This window comes from Topomyia yanbarensis, chromosome 2, assembly GCF_030247195.1.
Source record: "Topomyia yanbarensis strain Yona2022 chromosome 2, ASM3024719v1, whole genome shotgun sequence".
In the NCBI taxonomy this organism is placed as follows: Eukaryota; Metazoa; Arthropoda; class Insecta; order Diptera; family Culicidae; genus Topomyia; species Topomyia yanbarensis.
Genome location: NC_080671.1, coordinates 304,094,316 through 304,109,874, shown reverse-complemented (window position 1 = coordinate 304,109,874; position 15,559 = coordinate 304,094,316). Strand labels below are relative to the sequence as shown.

The following is a 15,559-nucleotide window of genomic DNA, read 5'->3' as shown; positions in this document are numbered from 1 at the left end:
ACGTCTTCACATTTAATTAGAAAAATCAAAAGTCCGGGAGTAATGTATTCACCGCCGCACAGTGGCCGGAGGCTGGCCAAAACCTCAAAAAATTATTTTTGAAATATTGATATTTTATATTTTTCCTAAATTTCTCATGTATTGAATGATATACATCCAAAATTTTATGATCATTGGATAAGAACACGATTTTTAACATGAGTTTAAACGTACCAAAGTCCGGATTTTTTAATGATTTTCATTTCCGAAATCACCATTGCTCTGTTCACTTCAAATGCATGTTGCTCTTTTGATTTTGGTCCGATTTTAGCACAACTAGTTTCATTGTGTAGAGGAACGAAAGAACTTTGTTAATGAACAAAAATACATTTGGTAAATTAGTTTGGAACTATGACTTTTTAGTTTAAATATGTTTAAGGTGGTCAGATCCAAAACACTTTTTTCACTAATGTATTCTGTACAAATTTCGGAATCATTTCGGAACGGTCACATAGTATACATTCTATGTGAAATTACCTCTACTTTTCAAATATCATGGTCTCGTTCTGCGCCTAGGTGCGCAAAAAGGTTTAAGGCGATTTTGAAGCTTTGTTGCTGATATGGAGACGCATGGTGTTTTGTGTAAAATAGTTAGACAATCTACAGTAAACCAACACATTATACAATGGATTTAAAGTAGTGTTCTTCTTTTTTTATGATATTGCTGACATTGGTGAACAGTAACGGAAAATCTATCATGAAAACGGGATCATAGTTATAAGAAAGGTTCAATGACACTGTATGGAAAAATGCATTTAATATTTTACGACTTTTGACATCAAAAATGAGCTCAGCACCTCAAAATTAGCTTAAATTGTGATTTTCAGCCAAATTAGGTAACATTTGAGGTTTTGTCCAACTTTTGTTTGAAGAGCCGCCACTGTGCGCCGTGCTGTTTGTTGACGCCATGTTGAATGTGTCTGATTTTTTCACATTGTATGTACCCGTAATAATAATGTGTTTTACACATAACGCTAGAAGTATGTGATGGACACATAATATGTATGTGGGGCACGCTTGAAAGTTATTCATTTTGTATTTGAAATTCATCGGTGATTGTATAAGTTTTATTTGATGCATATGAATCTGATGTGCATAATCGTTTTTAAAATTTAGGTGTTTTTTCACATGAAACGTACGTGATTTTTTGGCTCAGTGTACCAAAACTATTGCAAAATCTTCCGGACAGAATTATTGCAAAAGTCGAACAAAACTCTGGCAGGAGTCGAACAAAATTGTACATTCCTGGTAGCATTCTTGCTGAAACCGAGCACTACCGGTTTGCTTCCAGAACTATAAGCGCACAAATTTTATTTTGCTAAATGTGTAGAAAATCCTACATATATTGTTTATTTTCCCGATCAAAATACTAGAATTCTTGGCGTTCTTAATGAACTTGAAACAAGATGTCGCAGATTCACGAATTGTTAAGCTTGGTGATGCACTTTCATTTGCCAAAATATTTTTCATTTATATTTCATTAATAGCGCCAATGATTTACCGATTAAAAACTTCACACAACAAGAAAACCAAAACATTTTTAGGAAGGAAGAGAGCCGATTGCTAAAAACAACGACTTCCAGCGAAATTTATAATAAAATTTATGTAACTTTGCTGACGATTTCCAATCAGGGATAAATTTATTCTCTAATAATAGTTTTCTTTATCCACATTTTGGAATACGCTTTTTCTAAATGTTGTTCTAGCCGCATTGACGTCGTTCATAACACACGTAACGAAACACGATTTTCTCTTGAAACTTTTTCGCGTCGTTATTCATGGTACTCGTACACAGAAGGCATACTAGCGCCACCATCAAATCGGTGGTACATATATGAAACAAGCACTATCTGTCAACTTGTCCCCGGGCTGTTCCCAGCAGAGCGTTTTGTTTTATAATTTCGAACAGTTTTGTTTCAAAATTTGAAACTGTTATACGACGCCGTTCTATTTGTTGATTTTAAAACACGTTTAGAACTGTGTTTTTAATACATGCAAAGTTTTCAGCACAGACACTTAGGGTGCTTACAGAGTGGCGGCGAGAAGCTGAGCTGGTGCTGGTACTGACATTAGAACGCGAGATGCGAGAAACCTGCCTGCAGCAAAGTAAAGGGATGATGTCAGAGTGAAAGCGGGCAGTCGGCGCCGATCCGCTCGGCTTTCACTCTGACATCACCCATTTGGTTTGCAGCAAGCAGGTTTCTCGCATCTCGCATTCTAATGTCAGTTCCAGCGCCAGCTCAGCTTCTCGCCGCCACTCTGTAAGCACCCTTAGACCCGATGGACTGGGGAAAAATAAATTTGAATGCAGTATCGCTGAAGGCATGCCGAGACATAAATTTTAAACTGAATAGAACACCCGCTAAAACTACTGCTGGGGGCAACAAGTTCTAGTTTTAAAATTTTCTGTTTCATATTATAGAACTGTCAAAATTATGAATCTAAAACTGAAACACTCCTGAACATGCTCTTACACACAGACTAGCGAAGTGTCAAAATTTGCAGCCAAACCGTAGGGACGTTTCGATATTAAAATACATCGATACTTAGAATCGATACTGGTATCGAATGCAGGTACTGATACTTTCGATATAATCGTAGTCGTAGTATCGATACTTGAAAGTATCGCCATTCGATTCCAAACTTTTACAGTAGCTTTTCCTGAATTAGGTAATCTACAAACCGCTGTTTGGCAATTCAGCAGTGGGTTTTGTCAGTCAACGTTTTACTCTGCTCCTGCAAAAAGAAAAAAATCTTTCGACAAATATTTTTTATTGGTCTGATCCGTCGACGATTCTGTCAGACGTCGAATGTCAGAAAAGATAGACAATAAATAGTTGGCTGATCAGAAAGTCTCATGGACTGTCAAATAATGGGCAATGTTCGGAATCGATTTTTTTATCAAATGCGATCGGTGCTCCAGTTATTTAGCAACTCAAATACAACAACCGATTCCGCAACCGTTCAGCCTGAATAGGTAATTACATTTCACACGGAAATCATTTCAAAATCGTTCAGAATTCCGAATCGAATACTTCCAACTACTGGTTCCTTCGATTCTTTTCGATATCGTAAAGATTGTATCGATATCAGTAAAGTATCGTGCTTGAAGTATCGATACCAAAAAATCGAGTATCGAAAACAGAAGTATCGATTCCGTACTAGTATCGAAAATATCGCAACGTCCCTAGCCAAACGGACTGTCAAAAAGTTATTATCATTAGTTATCCTCATACACGCAGAAGTTTATTTATGCATCGATAGCATACTTTTTTATCTGCCTCTCGTTTCTTCTGCTGTAAATTTTATGCATTGGACATATTCGGTCTATCCACTCATTGAATGCTTATTAGAAGTTTATGCATGAAAATGCAACCCCAATGAAAACTCCAATAATGTGTCTATAGTAAGAACTGTGTTTTAAATACATATACTTTTCTACGGCTCATGTACGTATACGTCACATGACACAAATACTACACCACGAGCTAATGGAAAATAATAAACAAAGACGGCAAAAGCACCCGGTCAAACCATTCAGAATTTGATTCGGAATCTTGAATGGAGTCAGTATGGATTCCAAATCAAATGCAACAACCGATTCTGAGTCGGAATCGGTTGTTGCATTTGATTTGGAATCCATAATGATTCCATTAAGAAATCCGAACCGGTTCCGGAATGAGTTTAACTGGGCAGATGGGATTGTTTTAGTGTTCGTGAAACCGGCGGCCAAGAACTCAATGGAGAGTACTCAGCAGAGACATTTATACCCGATAGACTGGAGAAAAATAAATTTAAATGCAGTGACGTTGAAGGCATGGCGAGACATTAATTTTAAACTGAATAGAACACCTGCTGGGAACAGCAAATTCTAGTTTGAAAATTTTCAGTGTTACTTTATAGAACAGTCAAAATTATGAATCTAGAACTGAAACAAAAGAGATTATAACTACTAGAGATCGTATGTCGCTGTTAACACTGAAAATTTATCATCTCGCTCTTACATGGTCGGTGTTAAGTCAGACCGGACTAAGTGACATTATATTGATTTCGAGAAAAACGAGTTTAAAGTTTGAATCGCAGCATCCTTTACATTATAATTCGAAAATACTTTTTCCCATAATTCATGCTTATTGTAACATATTACAATTATGGTAAAAGTGGAATATTGCCGAAGAAATTTTTTATCCAGTGCTATCATTATCTCACTTTTTAATATTTTGCGACGTAGTCCGGTCTGACGTAACACCGACCACATATGCTAGGTCCATTAGTTTGACACATATTGCCCAGGGTACACACATGTCAAAGTAATGGGATACAATATGCTAGAGCGAGACCCCATGTTTCAGTCCGTGAATACGGTAGCGCTTGCTCTCTCTAGTAGTTATAATCTATTTTACTGAAACACTCCTGAACATGCCCTTAAGAGTATGTTCACTCAGTAAAGTTCAGCCGGAAATGAACTGGAATTCTGGCTGGTTCCAATTCGTCCACGGGCTCCAGTGACACAACCGATTCCAACTAGAATCGGTTGTGTCACTAGCGCCGGGATAGGAACTGAAACCAGTCAGAATTCCGGTTCATTTCCGACTGAGTTTAACTGGGCAGCAGCGTTTTTTTTGTATAGGAGTAGAACTGGAAGTGAAGCAATCACATCTCCAGTAGAGGGTGTTGTTGTATAATTTCGAAAAGTTTGGTTTTAAATTTTTAAACTGTTATACGACGACGTTTTATTTCCCAGTTAAGGTTCAACTGAGAAAGCTTGGAAAAGCGGCCATCTTGGAAAACGAAAAAAGAAGTTTTTTCCCTAACCATTGGGAAAATCTTCATGAAAATGAATCAATGTATTCGAGGCACTGGTAGAGTACTATTGATTGATTTTCATGAAGATTTTTCCAACGGTGTGAGAAAAAACTGCTTTTTTCGTTTTCCAAGGTGGCCGCTTTTCCAAGCTTTCTCAGTTGAACCTTAAACCAATTCCGATTTCGACTCAATAGTTTTCGGAATCGTTTGTTGCATTTGACCTGGAATCCATACGGACTCTATTCACAAATCCGAATCAAATTCCGAATGGTTTGACTGGGTTGTTGCTGATTTTAAAACATGTTTAGAACTGTCCCAGTAAAGTTCACCCGGACATGACCATTTGAATACCACGATTTACAAAGAATCAAATGCCCACTGTGTCAGAGATTCGTTTAACACAGTAAGGGTAAGACCCACGATGGCTTTCAAATAACTCTTTTTTAAAATTTTTATCTTTAGATATCCCTATTACACAGTTAAGTGTAAATTTCTGAGATACCCAGGCTCACATAACGAGTAGCCGTTGGTTCCCTACATCGATTTCGCTAGATTTTCAAAGCGACGTGCACTTGCCTGAGTGACGGATGGTTAAGTTAGAGTTGATGCAATTTTCGATTTTTGGCCTCATGACTCATTCTTCCATATTTGTCACCTGAGCTTAAAAAAATCGACATCCGTGCGTGAACTTGAAAGAAAAACGAAATTCAATTCATACGAAACGTTTTGTTCGCTTCCCCCTTATTCGTTCACCCGACACAGTGCATTATGGTTCGGTTTCAAAGCAAACAATTTACGCAGATTACGCAGTTCACTTATGCTCGAAAATGTAGAAGATGCCAACTTCTGCCTTCAAACTGTCCACATAATAGCAAATGAATGCTTTGGTTGGTTAAGGAATTTTTTATTTACTCTGCACTCAAGCATTCGATTCTGCATGAAATTTCAGTCAGTTAAAAAGTCAATGAATGAATGAGGCGGTGAATTTGAATGCTGGTTTCGGTAAATACAAGCAGAAATAGGTAACTGATTTTGAAATCTCGCAACACTGTTTGTCACAATCGCGGTTTGTATTCTATCTACTATTGTCTGTTTGAGGGATTTTTCGACACATCCTGTCCCAGACGATTATTTCCAATTACGCGTTACAATTTTTGTAAATTTCCTTTACAGATTCTCAACACATATTTATTAATTCTGTAAAGTTTCGAAACCTTTGTAAGTGCCGTACATTATTGACGACTCAAATAAACTGTTTGCGAAAGAAAGAGGCAATATATTTTGGCCAACTGTTTGTATTGGAGCTTCTCATAGTGCACCGGGGCTGTCTTTTAATCACCGATGTTATAAATCTTCATCATCTCGATACATCATCGAACACCGCAACGCATCGAACTTATTCTAAACATTGTCATCCAAGCAGCACTAACATATCGTATCTCCACAACCCTTGAAATGATAACATATATTTATATTCTCCAATAGTAGCCAAAAATTCCTTCAATCAATCTACGACTCGATGCTTCGTATCTGGAAGCTGATTGATATCTCCGAGCCACATATCTACTATCGTGTCGGTTGGTATTATAGATTAAGTTCCACGGTATTTGATAACCTGAATAAATCTGCCGCCTGGCTGGCACTCGTCTTATAGATGATGGAGCAATAATATACCAGTTAATGATAGTTCGTGGAACTTGATTAGATATTGGAGGTCTAGTAGGTGGATTGACTACCACTGGCTTTTGTGTAAGCACTTCGTAGTTGTAATCATCCGTCGATTCAGTGAGTCCGGGATCCACAGCACCAGTGTTCTCTGACTGGCCGTAGTCTTGATATTCGGTTGTCAGATAATCATAGTCGGTCGGGGTATTGTAATCATACTGTGCATAGGAATATTCCTGAAACGAAAGCTACAGTTAACTAAATTTGAATAAATCAAGATGAAATAATGCTACCACCAGAAAACTGATAAAACACAATGATAAACTAAATAGTTTGTACTTCATTCTTACGCCGAATATGATTTCACACTGCGACACACCGTCTCTTATTTGATGATACTGATTTATAATGAGCCGATTTAAAACACATTTTATTCTTTATGAGAGTAATCAATGCGCAGAAGGTTGTGAAATAATTTTATTTACTATAGTATGAAAATGATTAACCTATAATTGATAGCTGCTGGAACGAATGTGATTGGCATTGTATTGTATTTGTCGAATCGGTTTCGAGAACCACCTATGCCGGGTTGCATTCCGACATTTCAATCACTCACAGATTGTGGATTCATAGATAAAATTCTTTTCCCCGATCCGCTTTTCAACTGGTTTCCTTCGTAGGTGGTCTGAAACACTTTATGTTCGAAAAACAACGTTGGATCACTTTCAGCACAGTTCAAGTTCAAGTCGGTGCAGCACAGCTTGTCTAATGAGCGTTTTGTAGATAGTTAACCCTAGAACGTTACACTTCTTTTTTCCACCTCAGAACGTTGCACTGGGCTACAAACGTACCCCACGCGTTTGACTGAAATTTTCGCAGGTAAAAATGCAAACAAATGAAATGTATAATAATAACTATAACATATTCTTTGTTTTTTAATTGGGAAAACAGCTATGTAAATGAAAGTACGGAATTTTTCGGATCAATGATTAATAAATTGGCTTGAACAAAAAAGTGAAAAAACATTTTGTCTTTTTTCCCAAAAATTACCATAACTTTGCAAACTTTCAACGGATTAAAAAAAAATTCTAATAGTTGAAATAATAATCTAGAAATGGTTTAAAATGAAATTTCGAGATTTTTAAAAAAGTGCAATTATTTGGAAGAGTGAAAGATGAATAGTCGGGCTTTGGAAAATATTACGAAATGTGCCGGATATTGAAATGAAAAAAAATATTTCTGATCAGTAATACATTCACACTAAAAAATAATGAAATTTAAACGACATGTAAATCGATACGAATATAAACATACAAAGCTTGATATTTAATATCTAAATTTATTTAAAAAATTGAGAAGCTTTTCAGTAAAATAGAGATGGTCCTCAGTAAAATCAGCCGAAATTCCTACTGGTTGTACTAGATTCGGTTGTGTCACTAGAGCCTGAATTCTGACAGAATCCAGTCGGAATTCCAACTGGACTTAGAGTTATGGCTGAACTCATTCCTGCAAGTTGATCGGAAGCGACTCGTAATTCGGATTTTTGTGTTTTGTATTATTTTTTTATTATTTTGATTATAGAGGTTTTAACCTTAGAGTCATTCGCCTCTTTTCTAGTTAGAGTAATCTCTTGTGGAAAAATCTTTAACCCTATGTGCGGGGTTGGGAATCGAACCCAGGTGAGCTGCGTTCAATCTTGTGTTTTGCATTCTCAATCCATCGAGCGTTGGTTTCGATTCTATTCCCCCAACGAGTGTTGATTTATAATCCCGAATAGAAATGTACAGTAACAAAACCATGATTTTTACAGTGACAGAACAGTAATTTTACAATAATTTACAGTAAGTTTTAGTGTACAATACAAAAACAATAAAATTTAACGTTTTCACTGTAAATTTCAATGTAAAATAGACTTTTACAGTGATAAAGGGGGGTGGTTACGTATCTTAACGTTAAAAAAAATCAATTTTTCTCCATACATTTTTTTCACGAAAACAGTAAAATTTAATGTGAATGCACTGTATCAGTTTTTTGCTGAACAGTGAAATTTATTGTTACATGAAATTTTATTGTTAATCTACTGTAAGAACTTGGCATTGAACAATGTTGAAACAGTAATAACTATAGTATTTATTGTTTTATGATTGTTTATAGGGTAAATGCTATTGTAAAATTCTATCCGGGATGCAACCTATAAATCTAAACAAAATGATCCATCGCAATGTAAACTTCGAACTTGCAAGATTTTAGAGCTTCACTATTTAGGGTAAACATTAAACCATTGTTTATGTCGATAAAACGAGCGAATTCTTGATCAAAAATTTCCTACTGATGCTGGTAGGAAGTTTCGGATTTACCTATGTTCACGTCCCCTGGGAGTATTTTCAAGTGCACGGGATGTTTATTTTCTTTAAAGATTAGGGAATTGTTCCTCTGAATCGAACTAACAAGAATTGGGTCATTAAATGAGAAAAAAAACTTTTTTTATTGTATACATCGATAAAGCAGATTTTCGTAATTGCAACAATGTTTTTTCCAACTCAGGAAACGTGAAAATTAAATTTAAATTTAAAATAAAGAAATATGTTGACAGTCTAGATTTGACACTACCAGAAGCCTTTGACATATCGAATTTCACGACAAATGATGCTCTGTCAGAAAAAATGAATACATGTTTTCCCGGTTTTTCCGCAGGGTTATCTTTATTTGATATAAACACCATCCAATACATATAGTTTTTTTTCATTTTGGGTGTTGTCTTGATAGGCCAGATGTAAACAACCGTATGTATGGTTGCCTAGTTTACATAAGATTTATTTTTAAAAACAAAAAAATCGTTTTTACGTATTACAACGATTTTTTTTTGTGAAATAATTTTATATTATTTATATTGGACCTAAAATTTATCGAATGGAATGGAGAACTATATATAGCTTAATGACCCAATTCTGATTGATTTCTGCTTTCTTGTCATTCTAATGATTCACCGATTCTGAATCCGTTTGCTGGGAGTCCCGATTCCGAAAAAAGTAAACAATCTAACTTGAAAAAAACATATGCTATGTCATAATAAGAAATATACTGAATTAGTTTCATTTGGCATGAAATTAATGTAATATTTGTATTGCTTGTATCAACAGTGTATTACTTGACGAATTGAATTGTTATCGACGCATTGAAAAATATTTCCGGTACTAACGTATTTTTTGTGTATTAGCGTATTTTCGACGTATTGAAAAATTCTTCCAGAAGTAACGTATTTTTCGTGCATTAGTGTATTTTCGGCGTATTAAATGTATTAAGGTGTATTGAAGCATTTCTGGTGTATTTTTTAATTGGGTATTTTCAATTCACTTTGAATGGGGAGTAAACTGCCCATCGGACAGAATATTTGTAGCGCCAAGCTTTTTTGTATCAAAAGACAATAAAGAGTTTTCTCTACTTAGCGAAAATATATTCTCAATTCATTCCATTTCTACAATAATACAGCCCAGATATTGTTTTTTGCAATTCTTGATTCTTACCAGAAAGACTGTAGGCAAAACATTAAAAATAGACTAATGCGAATCCAGTCTGGCTTGAACCTTCGTTCGATCCGGTCACAAATCTTGATAGCTCTTGGTTTATATAGTTTTTTACAGCAACAGTCTTTCTCAAGACTATCTATATTTATTCGACAATCATACTTTCCCATGACTTTTTCTACTCAACTAGGCTTTTTCAAAACTAAAACGTTTTTCAAGAATAACTCAGCCTAGAGAATTATTTAATTTTTATAACATGTCTGGGTCCTCCCAGTAAGGTCGTGGACAAACGAAACGAAAAAGGGTAATTTCTGCACCCGAAATTCCTATTGATTGTAGCAAGTTATTCTGTGTTTTATCCGAATATGAAGTAGAAGAAATATGTAAATTTACTCGCATTGTGCGTAATAGCAATGAGAAGAAACACCAATCTCCTCCGCCGATAACTTTCGTACTGAGCTTTCGACGTTTCTTCCGGACGTGAAAGCCTTTTTTCAGATTGGGCGAAGAGGAGAATGTCGAATTACAGTGGATGGCTTGATTGGCCACAAACGACTTCTCCTGTATCTTACGGAGAAGTCTGTTTTGAAAGGGTTATCGCAAGGTCGAAGTTGGGAAGAAATATCCAACGAATTGAAAAATTTACTTGACTTTTCTACTTCCCCAGTAATTTTTATGAAGGGAAAAGCTAAAGGCGCCACAATGTTCTGGAATTATCCAAGAGTTTTATTTAATTCATTTTAACCGTAATGAGATGAATAATTTGAAAGTGTAAGAAAAAGCACGTTTTATGTTCCACGTACGAGTAAAGACGACATGGGCGCAGAATTCAAAATCTGACGCAGTGTCGTAGATGCCAAGGCTTTGGGCACGACCGGCACGACACTAAAAATTGTCATTTGGATTCCAAATGTATGATCTGTGGTGATAACTCGCACACAATGGACGCCTGTCCGGTGAAAGAAACCACAGTTTCGAATTCGTTAATTATAGCGAAAAATTTAAAAATTATTTTTCAAATCAACAATTTAAAAAATACCTCATTCTTCAAGTACGCTTAAAAAAAGCTTAAGCGTGTTTATCCACTTTTAAATGAAACATATATTTTGAGATTATTTAAATACACGCACAAAAAATAATGAAATTTAAACGACATGTAAATCAGAACGAATGTAAACATATATATATATTGAATCAAAACTTTGATTGAAAATTACGTTAAAATCAATGCACTCAATTGGAGCATCAAAAAGCATACAATTTTACACTTTCATTCGTGTAATATTATATGTCATTCGTATTACAGCAATATACGTGTAAAAATACATTAATTTCCATTGGTTTTCCGTTTGAAGCAACTGTAATTTTCAATCCACGTGTAGAAGTATAATAAAATTCATTGAAGAAAGCACGACGTCGTGTGGATTTTGGTGGAACTTAATTTTACATTTATTTTCATGCTCCAAATATGTGCATGAAAATAAACATAAAATTACAAAATATTTTTTTCTGTGCGCTATTTTATATGAAATCCTCATACATATATAATTTTTTTTCTTAAAAGGAATTACCAAATAGCTGCATTTGTCCATTTGCGGAATGAACGGCAACAAAAATGCCTATGAAAATTTAAGAAATTTTATTCAACGTAACATTTTCTCAAGCATTTTCTGAAATTCGAATGTTAAAGCAATCGGAAGTAACACACATGAAGGAAGAAAAGCTACTACCGGAGAACTAAATAAATGGTAAAAAAGTCCTCGAAGGATCAATTTGGGTCTATAAATAATGTTATATTCAACTTACCGAATTATATTTCCAAGCAGCAATGCGACTGCAAATGAATTCACCATCAATACCTCCTTGTAGGAGGTCGGACCCTAAGACAAGACATGACAATAGAGGGGGTCGTTTTTGTTCCAATTTTACGTCAGAATGTTCCAACTCCAGATGGGTTGATTCTGACTTTTTGCACCGTACGCTATGTTACTGCAATGAGAGCGAAATGATGTTTGGCAGTGTTGCTAAATTTATAGGAAAATAATGTAATTACTTTTGACAAATAATATAATTATTGTTAAAAAAGTAAAAAGGTATAAATGAAGCAGATATTTTGCGACAAAGTACAAGTATCTACCACACATTTGCCGTATACGTGGTTAGTAAATTTAAACAAAAATAAGACAGCAACCAAACCGTAATCTAAATTTTGTTAGAAAATGGTTTCATCAAAACTTACTAAACACCCACGACATGGGAAAACGGTGCTCTTTATTAATATAATGGATTCAAGATACAAAATATTGCAGGCATAAAATAAATTAACAAGAATCCATTTTCATTTAAAAAAATAGCAACACCGTTCGGAAGATTTCGGCAGGGTAGAAATCTGCGAAAAGAAGAATGTCGAATGAAAAATAAGAAGCCGACTAGGTCGGACCATTCTTGTACCGTCATGTCGAAAATTTTTTCTGCTGGCAATTGTTATCTGCAAACGTGAAATTCGTTTCAATAAAAGCATGCTCATGTTTTTATACTTTATTTATGTTTAATTATCACTCATTGCAAATACAATTCGCACTGGTAGCTGCGGTTGGTTCGCGATTTTCAATATATTGTTAAAATTTTGGTCGACGATGCGCAATTTCACGTTAACCCTAGAACGTTGCACTTGCGTTTTCCACCCTAAAACGTTGCACTGGGGTATAAATGTACCCCACGCATTTGATCGCAATTTTCGCAGGTAAAAATGTAAACAAAAGAAATGTATAATACATCATTTTCTTCGTTTTTTAATTGCGAAAACAGCTGTGTAAGGTTTGAACTTTTTTTACAAAAATTACTATAACTGCGAATTTTCAACCGATTTGAAAAAAAATCAAATGATTCTAAAAGTTGAAAGAATGGTCTTGAAACGGTATAATATGGAATTTCGATATTTTTGAAAAAGTGCAATTATTTTGAAGAGTGAAAGTTTAAAAATCGTGTTTTGGAAAATACCACGAAATGGGGTGGAAATTGAAATGAAAAAATATTTCTGACCAGTAATACATTGGTAACACGCAACGTTACTGTTACAGCAGTTATTATACTTGCGAGCCATTGCTTTGAAAAAATAAACAATAAAACAATAAAAAGCAGCAAAAATGAGAATGATTTTTAGTTCCGCTTCAATATTAAATTAAATTAAATAAATGATTGAAAACGATTATATAATACTAATTGTTACTTACGTAGTAAAACAACCAGTATTTAAATTGGTATTGTCACGAATCACATTTCCACTGCCAGCACGAAACCTGACGAAACACTAACGGCAACCGTACACTGGGGTACAAATGTACCCCACGCCAACTTGGACACCTGCTTCCACAAAGGCTATAAGCAAACTGGATATACCACCATTTCCTACTCTTACTAGGAACTCTAAATTGAATTATGGTTAGGGTCTCAGGTCGGTAAATGCCAAATTCTCGTGGGGTACATTTTTACCTCAGTGCAATCAGCTGTTGGAATAAGAGCTCTAAAAATTGCGCTCGCGAGAAATAATGACAACTAGTTATGATTAGCTTTACATCAAACATTGCATTGTCACAAGCTAAATTTTGCATGCAGATGAAAATAAAATTTCTGGATCAGAAATCAGCTGAACAACTTCAAATGGAATTATATGTGCAGATAAAAATACAATTTATGTAATTAACAATCAATGGAATAATTTGAAATAGTTGATTACTTACACCTGAAATTGCATTACAATATATTTTCGAGTTCATGTTTATAGTTTGACCGCGCTGCTGATTCTTGCCTGTGTGCTGTATGCGGAAGAGTGGTTTTGATTGCGGAAGTGTATTTGAGGCAACCTTGGCGAAAAATATAACCTTCGTATATTTGAATCCCGTAGGGGAGCCCGGGGCTAGTTGGCGGTTGGGGTAAGTTGGCGGAATCTCTTTTTCTCCGTTTGTAATATACATAAAGCCTGTCTCTCACTGTGAACCTCAAGTAATGTGAAACGCATTATCCAATGTATTTTTGTTGCAAAACATTTTGTTTAGTGGAAGCTGTGGGCGATATTGTGGTTTTGAGCATACTTTGTAAATTTTCATAATTTTTCACATTTTGTGTTATTTAAGGTGTTTTTCAATCTATTCCTCGAATGATTATATTTTTAGATAGTGCGTGAAAAGAGCTTTCAGTATCCGTATGGATATTATATCTATCTATACACAAACGTATTTTTTTTAAATCCTTTTTCATAAAATATGCTGCTGGGGTAAGTTGGCGGTACTATTTACAGTGCAAAAATAGTCATCAAATATTTTCATTTCTGGAATTCACTCCAAAGTATTGCGAATCTTTTCTAAAATCATATATGCAGCATATATATCAGCCATGCGCCGCCAAGCCGTGCGCCGAATCACGCGCCTATTCACTTTGCATTAGTGCAAGCAAAAAACGATTTGACGTTTATTTTTGTTTCGTTCGTACTCATATGTTAAACATATAGCAACAAATCGACGAGATGCTAGTTTATCTCGGGATAGACAATAAGAGAAACTTTTTCTTGTGTCTCTCGTCAATGCAGAGGACAATTATTTCGGACAATCGCCTGAATAACTTCGAAAATTTGCTTTTGAATATGTAGTACGCGTCGAAGTTAAAATGACGGGGCATTGAGACTGAAATATAGTAAAAAGTGTCGAATAATATAAAGTTTTATTGAAAAGATAATCGCCACTATAAGGACCACTGATGTAATCGGATTTCCATTTAATTGCTTATTTTCTGGCATACCGCCAACTTACTCCATACATACCGCCAACTTACCACGGGGCTGGGGTAAGTTGGCGGCTTTTCCGCGTCACATAGTTTTGTTTCTAGAAATGAAGACAACGTATCAATCATTTTCATAAAATTCAGAGATGTTGCCAACAGTCTGCCCCTTCATGTAACGTGTTCTATTTTCCAAGATCTACCAAAATCAAAGCGGTAAAAAATGAAAACTGAAAACACCGCCAAGTAGCGTCTCCCCTATTATAACTCTAGGCACATCCTTGCGTCGAGTGCTTTATAATGAATTAATCAAATAAATGGATTCTAAAATAAAGGTATGTATCAGTGCAATATAATTGTGGTCAAATAGCGATTTATAAGGCGGTAATTGACCGCTCATATTTGTGGTTTTGCTTAGCTCCGTTGCGTTCTGTTTCTATCTGAATGAGGCGAATTAGTCATAACAGGCACATTACCCTGCATATTTTCGAGCCGTTAGATAACGAATAAATTTATTTGTGTCATTTGGAAGCAAAAGGTTGTGCCTGTCCATTCTGTGCATACCCTCTAAGAACGGTTGGCTTCAAAATCGTCCAATGAAGGACGTTCGTTGGACCAATTTGGACGACGTCCAAATAACCGTTCAACGAACGTCCATCGTTGGACCCGTGTTGAACGATTTTGACGTAGGACTACGTCTTTGTTTTCGATATGGGGGTGCACTCTCCAAATTCTACTAAAATGGTATGTAA

General features: G+C 35.4%; 1 protein-coding gene across 1 annotated transcript; it reads right to left on the bottom strand.

The window, feature by feature from the left end:
- Positions 1-6,200: 6,200 nt before the first annotated feature.
- LOC131679501 (uncharacterized) lies at positions 6,201-7,198 on the bottom strand. Its single transcript, XM_058960237.1, has 2 exons — positions 6,804-7,198; positions 6,201-6,746 (listed from the first exon to the last, which is right to left on the bottom strand). Exons 1-2 carry the CDS (start codon positions 6,852-6,854, stop codon positions 6,315-6,317), a joined length of 483 nt encoding a protein of 160 aa, XP_058816220.1. The 5' UTR covers positions 6,855-7,198; the 3' UTR covers positions 6,201-6,314.
- Positions 7,199-15,559: the final 8,361 nt, after the last annotated feature.